At 43.7% G+C, this 15,737-nt stretch overlaps 2 protein-coding genes across 2 annotated transcripts in view; both read right to left on the bottom strand.

Moving 5' to 3' along the window:
- The window catches only part of LOC108091800 (hemicentin-2), a 70,596-nt gene that overhangs the window by 31,980 nt on the left and 22,879 nt on the right, over positions 1-15,737 (bottom strand). The window contains exon 2 of the mRNA XM_017191168.2: positions 7,772-8,497. Coding sequence (XP_017046657.1) covers positions 7,772-7,925 — 154 coding nt within the window. The 5' untranslated portion in view covers positions 7,926-8,497. The remainder of the gene's footprint in view (positions 1-7,771; positions 8,498-15,737) is intronic.
- Positions 232-2,174, bottom strand: LOC108091799. Its single transcript, XM_017191167.2, has 4 exons — positions 1,885-2,174; positions 894-1,491; positions 690-839; positions 232-631 (listed from the first exon to the last, which is right to left on the bottom strand). The coding sequence occupies exons 1-4, from the start codon at positions 1,958-1,960 to the stop codon at positions 316-318; spliced, it is 1,140 nt and encodes a 379-aa protein (XP_017046656.1). The 5' UTR covers positions 1,961-2,174; the 3' UTR covers positions 232-315.

The following is a 15,737-nucleotide window of genomic DNA, read 5'->3' as shown; positions in this document are numbered from 1 at the left end:
GTGGCTTGGCAGCCTGCAGATTAAAAGCGAAATTAGTTTTTGCCTTAATAAGCCAATCCAGTTGAGGTGAAAGCTAGTGACAGCATGAATTTCAATTTGGAGGGAGTATCAGCTGTATTATTCTGCTTTTGGAGAGGTGTGACTGCGAAGACTACGTAGACCAATGATAATGTTTTCTTATATATTTTGATGTAAGAACACATTGAATAAACCTAGAATGTAAGCTCATAATTTAACTGTTTGCAATTATTTTTTTTTTAATTTAAATACAAGCTCAGTAGGTAACGGATAATTTGAACTGTTTTACCAATTGAATTACATCTTGGCACGCTTGTTCTTCTTGCGCATGTGCTTCTTCCACTTTCTCCAGTACTTTTGAATTTTGGTGGCGGCGCGATTCATAGCGAAAATGAGGATGCGGTGCTGCCGGTATTTGTGCTCCTCCTGCTCGCGTTTAAGCACGACCTGCTTGTAGACCCGCTCGACCTTCCGGAATCCGACCATAAAATCGTCGAGAGCCTTCTTGGCCACCTTGTGCTCTTCGGTGAGCTGCATGTTCTCGATCATCTTATCGCCAATGCTGGAATCGTACTTCTTGATGATGGCCTGCAGCTGCAGGATCAGCTTGTTTCTGAGGGATTTGGCGTTGAGCAACCAGAAGATGTTATGAAAGTAACACCACAACTCACTTTTCCTCGCGAAATACCTTCTCCTGTTTCAAATACGATTTGGTCGCAGTATCGTAGTTGTTTTGCGTCTTCTGCAACTGTTCTTCAAGCTCGGCCTGCCGCTCCAAACTTGCTTTCCTGCTGGCTCGAACTAGGCGAGTGCATCGATCGCTGGGAGGAGAAACCAATGGGAATCGGAGGAAAGCTGACCTTTCAAGCACTCACATTTCCTTCTGAACACGCTCGCTCTTCTCGCGCTTCTTCTTCATGAGCATTTCCTCGTAATTCTGGAGATAGGCTTCTTTTGCGGCCATTCGAGCCCTGATGGCCAACTTCTGGGATTGGATTTTGTTGCGCAGCTCCTCCACCTGCTCCTTGACCACCTCGTTCTGCTTGTACATGGCGTGCAGCTGCCGCTCCTGGGCGATGGCCTCCGCGGAGGTCCTATACAGGCGGTCCTTGGCCAGATCGTAGAGCATCTGGAAGGCAATCAATAGCTTCTTCTCCTCCGCGCTCATGTGGTTGTAGAAGCCCGGAAATAGGCGATGCATCTTGTGGTTGCGCTGGAAGAAGTCGATGATTTGGATCATGCCGTGGTCCATTAGCGGTGGTCGCTTTTCCCGCAGAATGAACTCCCTTCGTCGCACAAAGGACTCTACCAGGTGAACTGCCCTCTCGTACTTGGTGCCATTCAGAATCTTCGCCAGGAGCTTCGGATGCCCCAGCAGTTTTGGCATAATCAAAGAGATTTTCACCCGTTCGATAGCCTCGGTCAGGACATCTAGTACACAGCCAATTTGCACCATTCGCACGGTGGCAAATTCTAATAGGAAGTGTATTTTGTATTTTCTATTAGTCTATTAAAAAAAAAAATCGAACCTCATTCTAGGTTGATGTATAAATTAATTACCAACGGAGTAGGGATTTATTAGTTGGATAAGCGCTTATAATTGTGTCCAATTAATTCTACAAATAGAACATTAACGCATATAAGGCTAAACTTTTTAAAACCTTACTACCAAGTTCACGACTCAATGAATATTGAAACCTTTTAGTGTGTTGATATACAAATTAACTAACAACAAAGCGGAAAAATTTATCATTCGAATAAGTGCCTATGAAAAAGTTCTAATATGATTCACATATTGATTTTTCCCAATTTATCTTGCAAACAAACATCAACGCATATAAGGCCCAGCTTTTTAAAAAATCTCACCATGTTGGGCCAGTTTGATGTCATTCTTCTTCTCCGACGGCTTTGTTTTGGCCCGCATCATCTCCGTCGTACTCATCTCGGTGTTTTTGGTTCTTAACTAGTCTCTTGCGGATGATTCATTTATTTTCTTTTATTTATTTTTATTACAACCAAGTGATGTTCCAGCAGCGATTGCTGTGAGGTGCCTGTTTGTATTTGATTTCAGTTTTTATTATTTTTAGTGTTTTTTTTTTGACAGTAGTGTTCGTGTAAATCGGTGGGGATATTTCGTTGCTCTGAGCCCGAATTTAAAGCTGCAGTTTGATGGAAGTAAGCTCTGCTACTCTGATCCCCTGAACGATGTCCCCAATTTGTGTACACAAATTCCCATATTTACAAGAGCGGATCCCGGGCACATCTATCTGCCGCCGGGTTCGCTCCGCTGAGCTGCAAACTTGCTCAAGTGGAAGCTCTTGTTTGGACTCGAATCAAGTTGACATTACATGGCGTGTTTCAGTCGCGGACTGCGGACAAAGTTTCTAAACAAATGCCCCGGAATTTGTGACTACAAATGCAGCGCTTCCTGCTCGATGTTGGATGCACTTTTTGTGCAGCTCTTTGTGCGCTTCTCTGTTCCGCTGTGTTGCCAAAAATTTATGGCTAACAATATTTTTGCCTGGCAAAGACGCATACAGCTCACAGCAAATGGCAAACAACTTGCTGCGAGTCACGGGCGAGGCACCTAAATAAACCGATGCGTGGGGAGGGTTGGCGGGTTTTTAGGGGGGGTTTTCGGGGGAGTTTTAAGGGGCGTGGCGCTGTTCTGGGGTGTAATTTGTATGCACAATGCGAACAGCCTCCGTCTCCGCCTGTGAATCCGCATCGAGCGGTATGCGCCACTGAACTCTTTCAGTTTTATCTTTATCCCCGAGTTGTTTGTGTTTTGAATACCCTATTCGGGGTAGGGTATTCAGCATTTCGAATTGCCGAAAGAAACGATTTGAAAACGGTTCGGTTATATTTCATCAAAAGAAAACCTATTAAATATAGAATGTATCTTAATGAACTTTTAAAGCTCCTGCAATATTTTAATACTTTAGTGTGCAAATATTTCGTCGATGGCCAGAACTAAGCAGCTCCCACTTTTTCTGTCGCACTTTTTCCGTTGCAGTGGATGTTGCTGTGTGCTTATTGCATTTGTCTCGATTCGTTTGGCCCGCACAAAAACAAATTGCCGGAAGTATGCAAATGTATGATGCAGCTTATCAGATATTGTTTGAGAGCCTGCACTCGTTGTCTGTTTTTGGGTGGAGAGGGTGGGGCGTTGGGGGGAGGGGGAGGTGTCGGGCGTTTCGGGGCGTGGCATTTGGCACGGCGCTCATTTGCCTTGCAAAAGGCGCGCCTCCAGTGAGCAACCGGCAAACAAGAGCCAAGCGACAGCAAATAACTTTCAGAGACACTTGCACCCCAAATACAAATAAAACAGCAGAAAAGTATCGGGAATTGAACTGTCAGCTGCAGCTGCACGTTGGCGAAATCGAAATTGAATTACATTTGCACTTTATGCTAAAGATCCATCAGATGACAGCACCAGTAAATGGAAGGAGATAAAAACTAATTAAAATGATTCGAAACTATCTAGAGAAGGAGAAGGGTGTACGCTCTTAAAAAAAATTAAAGTAGATTAAGGGATGACCGATCCGTAAAATGTTATACATATTTCCTTCTAGACATTTAAAAGCTTCAAGATCTTTGTTATGCCTTTCATAATGTTTGTAATAGTTAGGGAAATTAAGCCAAATATCGATTTGGTTTCAAAATTGTTGGTTTCTTGCTACTCTAGACGCTTGATTTAAGTAATCCTGATAGCCTTTTCTTATTTTCTGTTAATTATTTATTATTCATTTTTTGCACTTCTTTTGTCAAACCTAAATTTCTTCAGTTATGAACTATTTTTTCAGCTTTTACCTGTTTGCTCCTTGTCTGTTTTCGCCAAACCCCTTGTCTTGGCCCAAATTAATACATCGGCGAGTAGCACTCGACGTCATTTATCAACTCCGAACTTTGTGACATTTATGCTCTGTGACAACCAGGTTCAGGACGACAAACACTGGAGTCTAGCACTGTTCGGACCAAGTTTCTTTCGACAGATGACACATTTTCCTCCAGCTCTCGTACATGACTACTTGATATTTCCATATTTCTTTAGACACACTGGGCCGGCCCGAAAAATCACCCCCTATTGATAAATGATGCTGATGGATTTTTATTGCCCGCTTTCTCTGGATGGACAAGGAAAGATGGCTGGACCGGAGATTTCCAAGGGAGGGTTTGGGCCACATGTATGACACGCTGTTGGCCGGCTGCTTATCAACGGTTTAGCGCGGCTTGTGTGCCTGACAGGTGAATAAAAGCAGCTGTCAACACTTTTTTATCCCTGTCTTCGGGAGGTGTGCGTACGAGTATGTGTGTGTGCCAGTGTGTGTGGGCGCCCTGGGTCCATTAATATTGATATAGAATATATTGATTTTGCGTTTTGTTTTTTCCCTGCCAAGGATCATGCGAGGCGAAAGATTAATGCCTCTACGAGTGTGCCAAACAACTATTTGAATAAGATTTCTGGGATTGAATCCTTGAAACCGACAATTAGCTTCTGGCTATTTCTGGCCAGGCAAATGCTCAGCTTGCCAATGATTTGGCCTGCTGGTAAGCATATTAAGTATAAGCAGCCTTGCCATCGATCAAAATACTCAAACGCAAGGCAGACGTCGAGTGGGAGGAAGTCAAATTGAGAAACAACTTCAATGCCAATTGGCCAAATCCGAATGCATTTTATGGCCACAAAATCAATTCAATGGCTCAACAAGATGCTCGGTTTATGTCGACAGTCGACAGTCGGCAGTTGGAAGTAGGAAGGTGGGCGTGGCTGCTGCACTTCTCGGCTTCGCCGGTTGAAAATTTTATGTTTAATTTATTGATACACTCAGCTTGCAATAAAAATTGATGGCAAAAACACATTTACACACACCGGATGGGGGATGAGGCAATAAGTGGGGAAAGGACGCGGGGCGTTGGCCATAATTTTTCATTTCATTGTTTTGTTTCGCAGCCGCCGTGGGAAAATACGCTGCGGATAAGCCCGAAACAAAAAGCTGGCAAAGTAGCAAGCAGCAAGCAGCAAGAAAAAAGGAGAGCAAAAGAAAATCGAGCGAAAATTCTTTTCTATGCGAGAAAAATTCATGAAAATGGCTGACGGAACTGGAAGCGAATTTTTGTGATATTTATTTGCTGGCCCAGGGAAAAAGTGGAAAAAGAAACCGAGTTGGGAGAACTGCAATAAAACCAAGCAGACAAAACAGGCGGAAATGAAAGCAAAGGAATAATGTCCCCGGCTCCAGCTCCACTTTCGGATCCAAAGAAAGAAAAAAGAAAGTGAAAAGTTGCCCGAAACGAGCGAAAAACTAAGCCGAAAGCGAAACCAAAGGCGCAGCGCTGTTGATTTTGTTTTTATTGCCATAATTTATATATGCACAGATCCGACGCTGCGTATACGCAACGCAATTCTCGGCAGCTGCACATTATGTCCATGGTCTTGATAGTACTTAAGTTGTGCGAATGGATTTATTTTACTTAAAGGCAAATCGAGAGAGCGGACAGCTGCAAATCATTTTTAAATGCTAACAAATTTCCAACACAATTTACAACTTAAATTTAGTGCCGGCGAGTGGGAAACGCAGGCAAAGTTATGAAAAATGTGAAGCAGCAGAAAGCAAAGCACAGCAAATGGAAAATAAATCAATCTTACACTCAAAGCAAAGCTGGTCTGTGGGTGGGTGAGCGACCACATCTTTCCACGAGAGAGAGAGACCGGAAAATTCAATAAAGTTTAAGAATGTTGAAAATATTATGCCATACCTGCGGGCAACTGCAGATGCAGCTGTGAATGTGTGCAGAAGAAGAAATTCTAATATTTGTATAGTGGGCCAAGTTGTACATGGAATTTCGCAGAGCCCTTAATGGCTTCACTTACTCCCCACTCTCCCCATTCCCCACCCCGTTTTTCCACACCCCCTCTGGCCATTTTTCCCACTTTTTCCAGTGCCTGCACCGTTGCCTGATCATTTACAATTCAACATTTTGCAGCGCCGGTGAATTATGCTTTTCATGTTGGCCTCTTACCCAGTTTTTTCACCGCTCCTGCCACTTTTGCCACTGCTCGTTTTCCAACGGTTTCCGGGCATTCGCGGTCTATGGCCCATTTGTGTGTTCCGAGGCTTTGGGCGACGGCAGTAAGTACGCTAATAGCTTCTTATGACAGCAATGAGGCAAAATCATGCGAAAATTCAATCGTCCGACTTTTCCGGCACCGCAAGGAGAAGGAAGAGGGAATTGGGTTAGGTGTAGGCTTAAATTGTTTGCTTTAATACTGCTCTTTTTAATTGAAGCTTGACTACCTTCATACAATTTTATTGAGCAAGAAGATTATTTCTTTGAACATAATCGAATAGATTCTTACAGCTCTTCAATCAAAATTCAAGTGATTATTATTTTAGATATTCAAGTGAGGAACTTTAAAATCCCAAATTTATCAACTGCAGCCTGGCTTTTATCTCGAATAACCAACTGAGACAGAAAAGCAGCCAATAATAAAATAAAAATCATTGATGACTAAAAATCAAATCTATGGTTTGCTTTTAGCACAAAAATAACTAAAACATGTGTGGCTGAGAACGAATAAATGCAATCAATTCTTTACGCAACCAATAAGCCAATCACTTGCTTTTACTAATTGATTCCTAACTCTCTAACTGCAGTTTAATAAAATGGACTCAGCAAATAAATCCAGCTTTAAATGCTCTTTGCCGTAAGAACCAATCAGCAAAGAATTCGATTTAAATCCGAATTTCGGCACAAATAGAACATATTTTTTTGGGCTGGCTCTTCATTAAAATATACTGCATGGCCAACCGGCGACTGTCAAATGCAAGTGTCCTGTCACACGGAGCGCGAAATTGTAAGCTTTGATAGACTGACGCTTTAACTTAATAATAGATTTTTTATGGGTAAACCCGACTAAGTGAGTTTAATTGTTTTGACGTGGAGTGGCAAAAAGAAGCCGGAAAATGAAACGAATTAAAGGTTGATAGGGTGCGAGTGGACTGAATCCCCTGTTGTCGGCGTGTTAACAAAACCACTTGACGCAGTTTATTGAAATTACCCCCTTTATTCAGTTTTTTACTGCTGCTGCAGAGCAATTAACACGTTCGCAGCCAGCCAGACCAACGGGGATCATAATTGTTGTCGCTGGCAACTGGAGAGGCTGAAAACAACAGACAGCGATTGTAAATTTGCAAACCGAACGGGGTGGCAAACCGAAGTGGAGGCTGGAAGGTGAAGAACGAACTGGGGAACATCTGTTTCAGCCAGGCACTCATTCATTTTTAATGTATGCAACTGCAATTGAGCCGCCTCCGGCTGAAAAGCAAATGTCAAGCAGCTTTCCACCGCACACTCCACTCGAACCTTGCGTTCGAGCACTGAGAAAAAAGAACAGTATTGATCAAATGCTGCGGGCAGGAAGATAAAGTCAAAGTATCGAGAATGATTTGGAAAATCGATTGATTACATTCCTCTTATTTAATTTGAAATAAATATAAATATCTCTTTAATGACAGTATTTATTTACTAAGTTTTGGTACCGAAAAAGGGATCTATCTATCTCAATTATTTTCCTGTGTAGCTGTCACAGAACAACCTAGCTTTTGGGGACACGCCTTTGACATTGCGCACGCAGCCAAGGAAATCGTGGAGGATGTTGGCCCATTGAAACACTAATTGATTATGCCCTGATTAGTTCGGCTGTCGAGATGCGTCGCGAGGTTTTGGGGCTTAGCGCCGGGGCACTTACCTATTGCCAGGCAGAGCATCCCTCCGAGCAGCAGCTGGGCGAGCTGGGGCAGATGGGGCAGCTGGGGGAGGTGGGCGCCCTGCAGGGGCCGCGTCCTCGCTTCGAGTGTGTGCATTTCGGATCGAGTGCGACTGCGACTCTTCCAGGAGCGCATCCCCTCCCGCGGGGGGTAAAAGCGATAGTGTTCGGTTACGCGGAAATAGTGCACAGCCGGGCACTTTCACTGGTTTCGGGAGAGAGTGGTCGGGGAGCTACCGCTCCAGCAGCCAGTTGCGAACGCATTTAACACCTTCTGAAAAACTGCGGAACTGCCGACGCGGCGTATACGCAACGTGTGCCAATGCTGGGATTTTTACTCGCACCGACTTTCTGCGAACGTTCACAATTTTACTTTCGAGTGACTCCGCTGACAGTTTGTCAAATAATAGTTTTCGTCTTTTATTGTTCGTTACGGCATCCAGTGGGTTTTTACGACCAGTTTTATTGCCCTACAATCGCACGGCTGCTCATAATTTGTTTAATATTTCTCTTCGCTTCGGCTCATCGGTGCTTCAACAGTGATTTCTTCTCGTCGGTCCATCAATAACCATTGGCTCTTGGCCATGTTCACTATTTTTCCGTTCGCGGGGGAGCAGCAACATCTGTCTCTGGGGCCAAATCCCACTGCCCTTTTGATTCAGATTGGATTTTGGTCGCCTTCCGTTTTTGTTTGTTCTGCGCATTTATCTGAAATGAAACAAAAGGCAATCGGGGTTTTTAATGTTCCGTTAATAGAGAATCGATTTATTTTAGACTGCTAAATGCCAAGTGATTTACTGTAGGTCCGTGGGTGTGTGCATGTGTGGGTGTGTTGGCAAGGACCAAAGGGCTAACACACACACACGGACGTGTGTGGCGAGTATTGTTATTGTAGATAATTGCTTTTGGCCGGGTCGGTTCGCAATTCGTGTTTAGTTTAGCGCTCAATTAATTATCTCAAGTTTCGCCGTTTGGCGGCTTAGTTTGCCAGGAATTGGCCTCCGGCCACAAGGCCTCGCAATTTGTATTCAATGCCCCGAATTACTCCTCTCGAACATCTCAAACAGTTGTCAATTAGTTTAGTTTCCCACCAGTTACCAAGCTCCCGAAATCAGGGATCTTAATTTAAATTGGCTTACAATTTAACGTAACTATAGAATGATTATAATATAAATAAATCTTATAAATTTGAAATATTTTTTAATTAATTTGAAAGATGTTTTTTTAATAGTGGACTAATTTCGCCAAGTTTCAGATAAATTTACAATTTTTAAATCGATATTTTCTTCAAAACATTTTTTTATGGTTACTCAAATAATTGTACTTTTTTGTTATAGGTAGGTATCTTAAAAACATTTGTTGTCGATTTCCCTAATTATTTGTGTAGATTCCAAAAAATGTACTTCCGTTTGCTGCCGTAAACTTTATTTACAAAAAGCAACTAAAATGTACCCCTGAAACCAGCTTTTGGATCGAATTTTATTATTTATAATTAACAGCTGGAGAGTAACTATAACTAAGAGGATCCTACTTTGTTGGCGTGTAAGTATTCCCAAAAACTTTCTGAATAACTTTCATGTCCCACTCAATAATATCCGTAACTTATATAAAGTCCTTTCGTGCTCTACAGTTTTCGCTCGCTTTAAGAACTTCGCTCCGTTCAAAACTATCGCCTATACTTCACTTGGATTTACTTGGGTAATTTTTCATAGAATTTTTCGTGTCGGCAGCAGCTGGCGCCGCCAAAGTGGCACACGACTGACGCTCTTTGGGGCGCTGGTGGAAAACAAAAAAAGACAAACACAAATTTACCTTCATAATTTTCCACACGTTACTGGCAACTCATCTGCATAAGCACGCACACTCGCACACTCACACACTTGCACACACAGGCGCACACATGTGTGATGTATGCAACGCTGCAAAATGTCACCGAAAGTGAAAGGCGGAGGCAGTAATGCTGAAAGTACACTCCAAGCCCCACTCTACCCTTCAGTTCCCCAATCCCCCACCGAATGTAGGCCACTGGCAGCAGAATGTTGACTTTAACGTTGTCGGCGCAAGTGAAATTTATGCAACTGACGGCCACTCGGGAAACGGCGGGGGATCGGTCGGAAAATAGGGGCTTTTCATCTCCGCAGCCGACTTTAAAGGTCGAGTCGAGTGGTGCGTTCATAATATTTTTTCGGGTAAGCCGACGGCCGTAAGATTTATAGTATGCGGGCGGTCGGCGCTGCGGGCCCAGTAATTAAAAACTTTGTCTAAACAGTTCTCTAATTAAATATTATTCGTCTGAATCGAGAATTGTTGTTCAGCAGGCTCTGTTACTTCGGCCGGCGTGTGAATATTAATGACTTGACATTTCGGTTGAACTTTGCGAACTGAGGAAAACTTGCCCACAAATGCTGCTCAATTTCGGTCGAGGGCTTCCTCTTGTGTTGGCAAAACGAAACGCAATTAAAACACCATCCTCTGCGGGGGACCGAACCCTTTAATGGCTTAATGACGAAACCACGAAGTACATAGTTGAGCGGCCAAATTGAGCAGCACTTACTTATTCCGAGCGAACGGAGTCCAATGCTCCACATCTGCGCGGCAAGTTAAGTTCACGGAAGGCGGAAGTAGCGATGGGGGTGAGGAGCAGTAATTGAAATTAAATGGCATTTGAAAGTTTATTTAGCTGGTAGTTTGTCATCTCATTAGCCCATTGATCGACGCAAGTTTTCAATTATTGTAATTGCTGCAATCCAACTTCGGTTGGAGCTGTATTCAAAGTCGCTTACACAACTAACTAGGTTTGAAAACTAAATTTGCTCCAGACACAGACTTCTACATCATTCTTTCAGCTTTTCCATGTATTTCGAGTCCCGGGGGAAATTTATCTAAATGTTGTTCCAGAACTTCAGCTTCTGCGGCGTGGCCTGGCCTTCTCCCTTTCACCCCGGCACTCTTTTCGCACTCTCTCCGAATCAGTTGGCCATGGCAGCTCTAGTTTCGGCCCTCCGCCCTGCGAACTTGTCACAACTAAAGACATTACCCAACAGATTACGTATACGCCGGGTGGGCGCTGAAACAAGAGGTGATTGGGCCAGGTTCCCATTAAAGTGTGCTCCTCCTAGTTGCGAGCAGATTTACAGCAGCAAATTTTTATGTTATTGCCTGGAGCGTGTGCGTGTGTTGTTGTGTGCTTGTGTGTGTGGGGTGGGTGTGTAATATGGGGGGGAAGGGGGAGGTCTTCGCCCACGGCTGCTGAATTAATGTCTGTGGCCCCCGGCAGGCGGCATCCCCTTTCATTTGCCGAGATGTTTATCTTTACATCTATAAAAACACATTCTGCGCACAGCCCTACACACATGTGCGCCACTGTCCATCCCCCGGCACGTTCAGCACGCTGATGGAGTCTAGTCAAAATAGTTTTTCCCAGCTCTCCCGGCTGTCTTTCATCCTGTCAACGGCTCTGAGTGGAGCTCCTCCACTTTTCCACTTCTCCGCTCCGCCGTTGCTTTTAAAAGCTTAAGCTGGGCAAACACTTTCTCACATTCTTAATGAGTGCTTGCCTGGTTGCTTGACACTCCACTTCGAACACACGAAATTTCGTTGGCCATTGTCGGCGGAGAACATGCTTAGAGTTCAGCCAAGATCCCGAGCTGTTGCCCTTAAGTATGGGCCATACTTGTTGTGCAGGATATCCATACTTTTTCGAGCAAATAAAGTGTTTTCTGAGTTCAACATGTGCAGCTGCTATTTGTTAAATAATGTATTATGTTAACACGATTCTCCTCGTATTGAGTTGTAATGCTTTACAATTTTTTATTGGAGGTTTGCTGTGCAGAAGTTTTATGAAACTGTGACTTACAAAAAAATAGAACACACATAAAATTTGAGTGCAAAACTTTCTTAGTTGTACCTAATTAGCATAAGATATTCCTTTGAACAGTCATAACTTTACTTCTGTTTATTAGTCATAAATCCCTGATGGATATCTTTCTGTTGTGCTGCCATAACTAAAGTATTGATTAAAGGCAGAAATGTATTCCGACAAACCACAGTAGAGGTTCTACGTTTTCCTGACAAGCCAAAGAAAAGCTAAGAAAGGACTTTTTATGTGTTTTTTACACACACCCACCAGCAGCGTTTTCGACCAGTGGAAGTCATTTCTGCTTTGTTTTGCAGCCAAATAATATCTGAAGGGTCACTCGAGCACATACAACCGACACGGGTGGAAACGGAAACTATTACGACGGGCAGCGAAAAGTCTATAAAAGCAAATGCTGCCTTCTCCAACGCCTTGAGTCCCTCCCCCTCGAGTACCCCCCCCACCCCCCCCCAATGGGGGAAAGGCTAGAAGAAGCACGGAAGGCAGAAAATAAAGTCGACTATAAAAATCACAGGTTTATATACATTTTTTTGAGGGCGGCCAGTTGCCGGGCCGTTATTTTTGTTGCTGCAGTGTTTGTTCTACATCAGAGTTCAAAGTTGTTTTTGGAAGCACTTTTGGCCGCTTTAAACAGCGATTGACTGCCCGCTTTTCCGAAAACTTCCCACATCTGGGCCAAGCAGCCGGGGAGCTTCTTGCCAATGATTACGTCAGTCGAGAGTTGGGCATCTTGTCGTTGGAAAGTTAATCAGGAAAGTGGCCAAGACAGTTTCTGGTTTAATCCTCAATTGAAACTTTGGACATTCCCCAAACAAGCACAACGATCAGCGGGACTAAAGAGACTAAACAGAATTATAAACAAGGAAGCGAAAAGTTCAAGAATTGGTTGAAAAAATCTTCCCATGTTCCAAGCCTTGGCTCGTGGCATCTAAGATGGCCAGCTATAAATCAGTTTTCACACACACACAAACACAGCTGCCATAAACTTTGATCTGTTAATAAATTGCCCGCACTAAATCATCCCAGGTAGGAAAGAAAGTTTCGGGATATGAACTTGTACATAAGTTGGAAAAATATCTGCCTCATTTATTCATATGCCAATCTGGGGGCAACTTAAGCAAACAGTCGGATCCAAGAAATATTACTGCCGACTTGGTGAAAATTGTGTGTATTGCTCATACGCCAAGTGGGCCGCTGAGTGCCTCGCCTGCTTTAAAGTGAATCGCCGCTTGTTTTGGGCCGACTCACCGACACCAAGGCCCAAACGCAATTAACCCACACGAGCACAAGCCACTTAGCGAAGTGTGGGTCATAGCTAATCGCTTCAGCAGCCAGAATTCAAGCCCCTTGTGCGCCTGCCCCATTTGGTAGCCAACCTGCCATCCAACCATCCAGCCATGCAGCCACCCTCTTGCGAGCCAAATTGGGTAAACTAATCAATGCAAGTGCATTTGTTCTTGGCGGCTGCATTAAATTTAATGCCAGTTTTTAGCCGGCAAAATGTACACCCGCCTGCACGTTACTTTGCTCATTTGTGTGCGTAACCTGCACAGGCATTCCAGCCATGTTTGCCCAGATGCAACTAAGCTTTATTTGCTTGTTTACCCTGGCTTGGCAAATAGAGATCAAGTCAACTGCAGCAACAATGGCAGTGGCACTGCCAATGGCTCGTTAAGCCAATAGCAACGACAATGTCTGCTGACGCAGCAAATTTTCGCATTAATAAATCTATTGTTTGCTAATAAATTTCTAAACAGCAATCGTCTTGCTTTCCTCGTTTGCTTGGTGGTTTTGCTTCCGTCGCCAAATTTATGGGCAAATATTGCTCATATAGTTGGGGAATGCGCCCACATTAAGCTGAATTTAAGTTCAAGCATTTAATCAGTCGATGCTCTGGATGGTCGAATACCGGAAAAAAGTTACTACGGAAAATACTCTTTGCTTTGCGGAAAACTTGAGTATTTGACCGGAAAGCCAGTGATAGACTCACTCCCAGGGGTCTCTAATTGCCACATGTGGGAGCAACAGTATATTTGCATACAAATCAAGTTAGAAACGCACTTCCCAGAAACGTAGAGGTGGAGGGAAAAGTTCAATCATGTAAATGGTTCGTCAGGCAAATTGGGGCGGCAAAGGTTTGAAGGTAAATCACAACACACGCAAGCACTTTCGGGGAGGGAATTGCGGTCCATCCGAATAACTACGCTTGTCCTTGACCTCAGGTGAAGGACGTGTGACAACCGGCTCACAAAACACGTGCCATTTCAGCCTGGCCAAGAGCCCCGAAAAAATTTGGAAATCCCACTTCTGTTATAGGTAAAAGTTAAGTTCTGTCTGAGTTGCTATTGGTACATGAATTATTTACAATGCGTTGACCTTTCCTAATGACGTACGTCAATATGTTCCTTAGTGCTATGTAAGTGCAGTGTGATTTCTACAATATTTTACGAAAAGTGAATTTTAATATGATAACAATTGTCCAAACTTCGTTAAGACATGAGGGAACTAATTTTATCATGGTATTTAAAAAAAAAACAATAAATTACTTATTCGAATTATCCCTTGATTTATGGTATGACATTTCCCACAATTCAACAACTTTTAAAGTTCGCCTTAAAATAAAGAACAAAATACCAAATTATATATATATCGATATTATCGATAGTCCCATTATATTTATTATATTACTAATTAATTTTTCTATTTAACCATGGTAAGGTAATATCCCGTCGATCTCGATTGGCTGCTAGGAGGAATCAAATCAATTGGCCAGTCAGGGGCTGAAACAAATCCCAATCGTAATTTATGTCAATTTAGTGTGCGTGTATTTGACCGCTTGTATTTGTATATGCATATTTACACAGATGTATCCTTACGGGTTGAGTGTTGTCGTCATTGTGTGTGCTTAGTCGCATATATATTTTTGAATATTTCATGACGCCACCGAGCGCGTTGTCATTGCTGTTTAGCTCTCGTCATCCCCGCTCCACCATATCCCCATTTTCCCATCCCCTTTATTTTTGGCCCCCATCCCAATAAGTTTGGGGCACTCTGTTGTAGGAAATAAAAGTTTAGCTTCGCACACGTGCGCCTGCCGCCTTTTTTTCTGCGTCCCAGCTGTCAACTCTTTACACAAATTATTAAAACATTTTCCCACGGGTGTCAACACTTTCGGCGGTCGTCATTTTGGCCGCCAGGGAGTCGCCAGATAGATAAGGGGCGTGGCAGAGGCGGGGGCGGCGGTGGGACTGAGACGGCCAGAACCGCAATGAGACCCCTTTAATATTTAAGGCAAGTTGAAAAATGCAGAAGACAAAGGGATTTGCCCGGCGTCGAGCGCAAAGTTCAACCGTTTCGCGGTTAAGTGTGACAATATTTTATGGCGAGTGTTAAGGGTGCTCCAGGGGTGGCTAAATCTCTTCCGTCGATGGAGCGTATATGGCCCGGGGACTCTGGCCGGATTAACCGGGGAGAGCGTAATAAAAGTTAAAGACTCCCGAAAAGGGCAGTGTGTGTGTGTATTTAGGCCGCTCCTGGGGGCAGACGGCTTCATTAAGATAAACCAATAGCTGCTAAATTGTTAACATTAGGCATACATAATGAATTACGGCACCGGGGTCTGAAAATTTAAGTAGGCTACCCACGAAAGGAGCTGCGAGTACAAGGTCCTCGCCCGGTTATCTACGAGCTCGTGGGTTGGTTGCTTTCGGCCGGGTTGCTTGTCTGCTGTTTAGTCATTCGTTTCGCTTGTTAACAATTTCTGTGAACCAGACAGGCGACAGCGGAGAAGACTTAGGCATTTACTCAGCTGCACCTTTTCGCCTGTCCTCCAAGGAGGTTGAGTGGGGATCGGGGTGGGGATTGGGGATGACTGGCAGATTCCCTCTGCCATCGCAGCTTAGGTATTCATAATTTAATGCCAACTTACACGACACTTGGCGTCACTTCGCATCGTTTAGCTCAATTTTCGAAGCGCTTGCACAAACTGGTTTTAAATGAATTTGTCTCGCTTTATCAGGGCCTGAATACCTAGGCGATTGTCAGGTTGTCTTCGTATTTCGGCTACTTTTT

Source organism: Drosophila ficusphila, unplaced genomic scaffold (genome assembly GCF_018152265.1).
Source record: "Drosophila ficusphila isolate 14025-0441.05 unplaced genomic scaffold, ASM1815226v1 contig_791, whole genome shotgun sequence".
NCBI lineage: Eukaryota > Metazoa > Arthropoda > Insecta > Diptera > Drosophilidae > Drosophila > Drosophila ficusphila.
This window is presented reverse-complemented; position numbering and strand designations above follow the sequence as displayed.

What these genes read in the sequence shown, in the direction of transcription:
- LOC108091799 (XM_017191167.2), bottom strand. Translation starts at nt 1,960, where the DNA reads ATGAGTACGACGGAGATGATGCGGGCCAAAACAAAGCCGTCGGAGAAG. An exon ending in CATCAAACTGGCCCAACATG is followed by an intron (nt 1,492 to 1,884) that starts GTGAGATTTTTT and finishes ACTTCCTATTAG; the next exon opens with AATTTGCCACCGTGCGAATG. An exon ending in AAGGTATTTCGCGAGGAAAA is followed by an intron (nt 632 to 689) that starts GTGAGTTGTGGT and finishes CAAATCCCTCAG; the next exon opens with AAACAAGCTGATCCTGCAGC.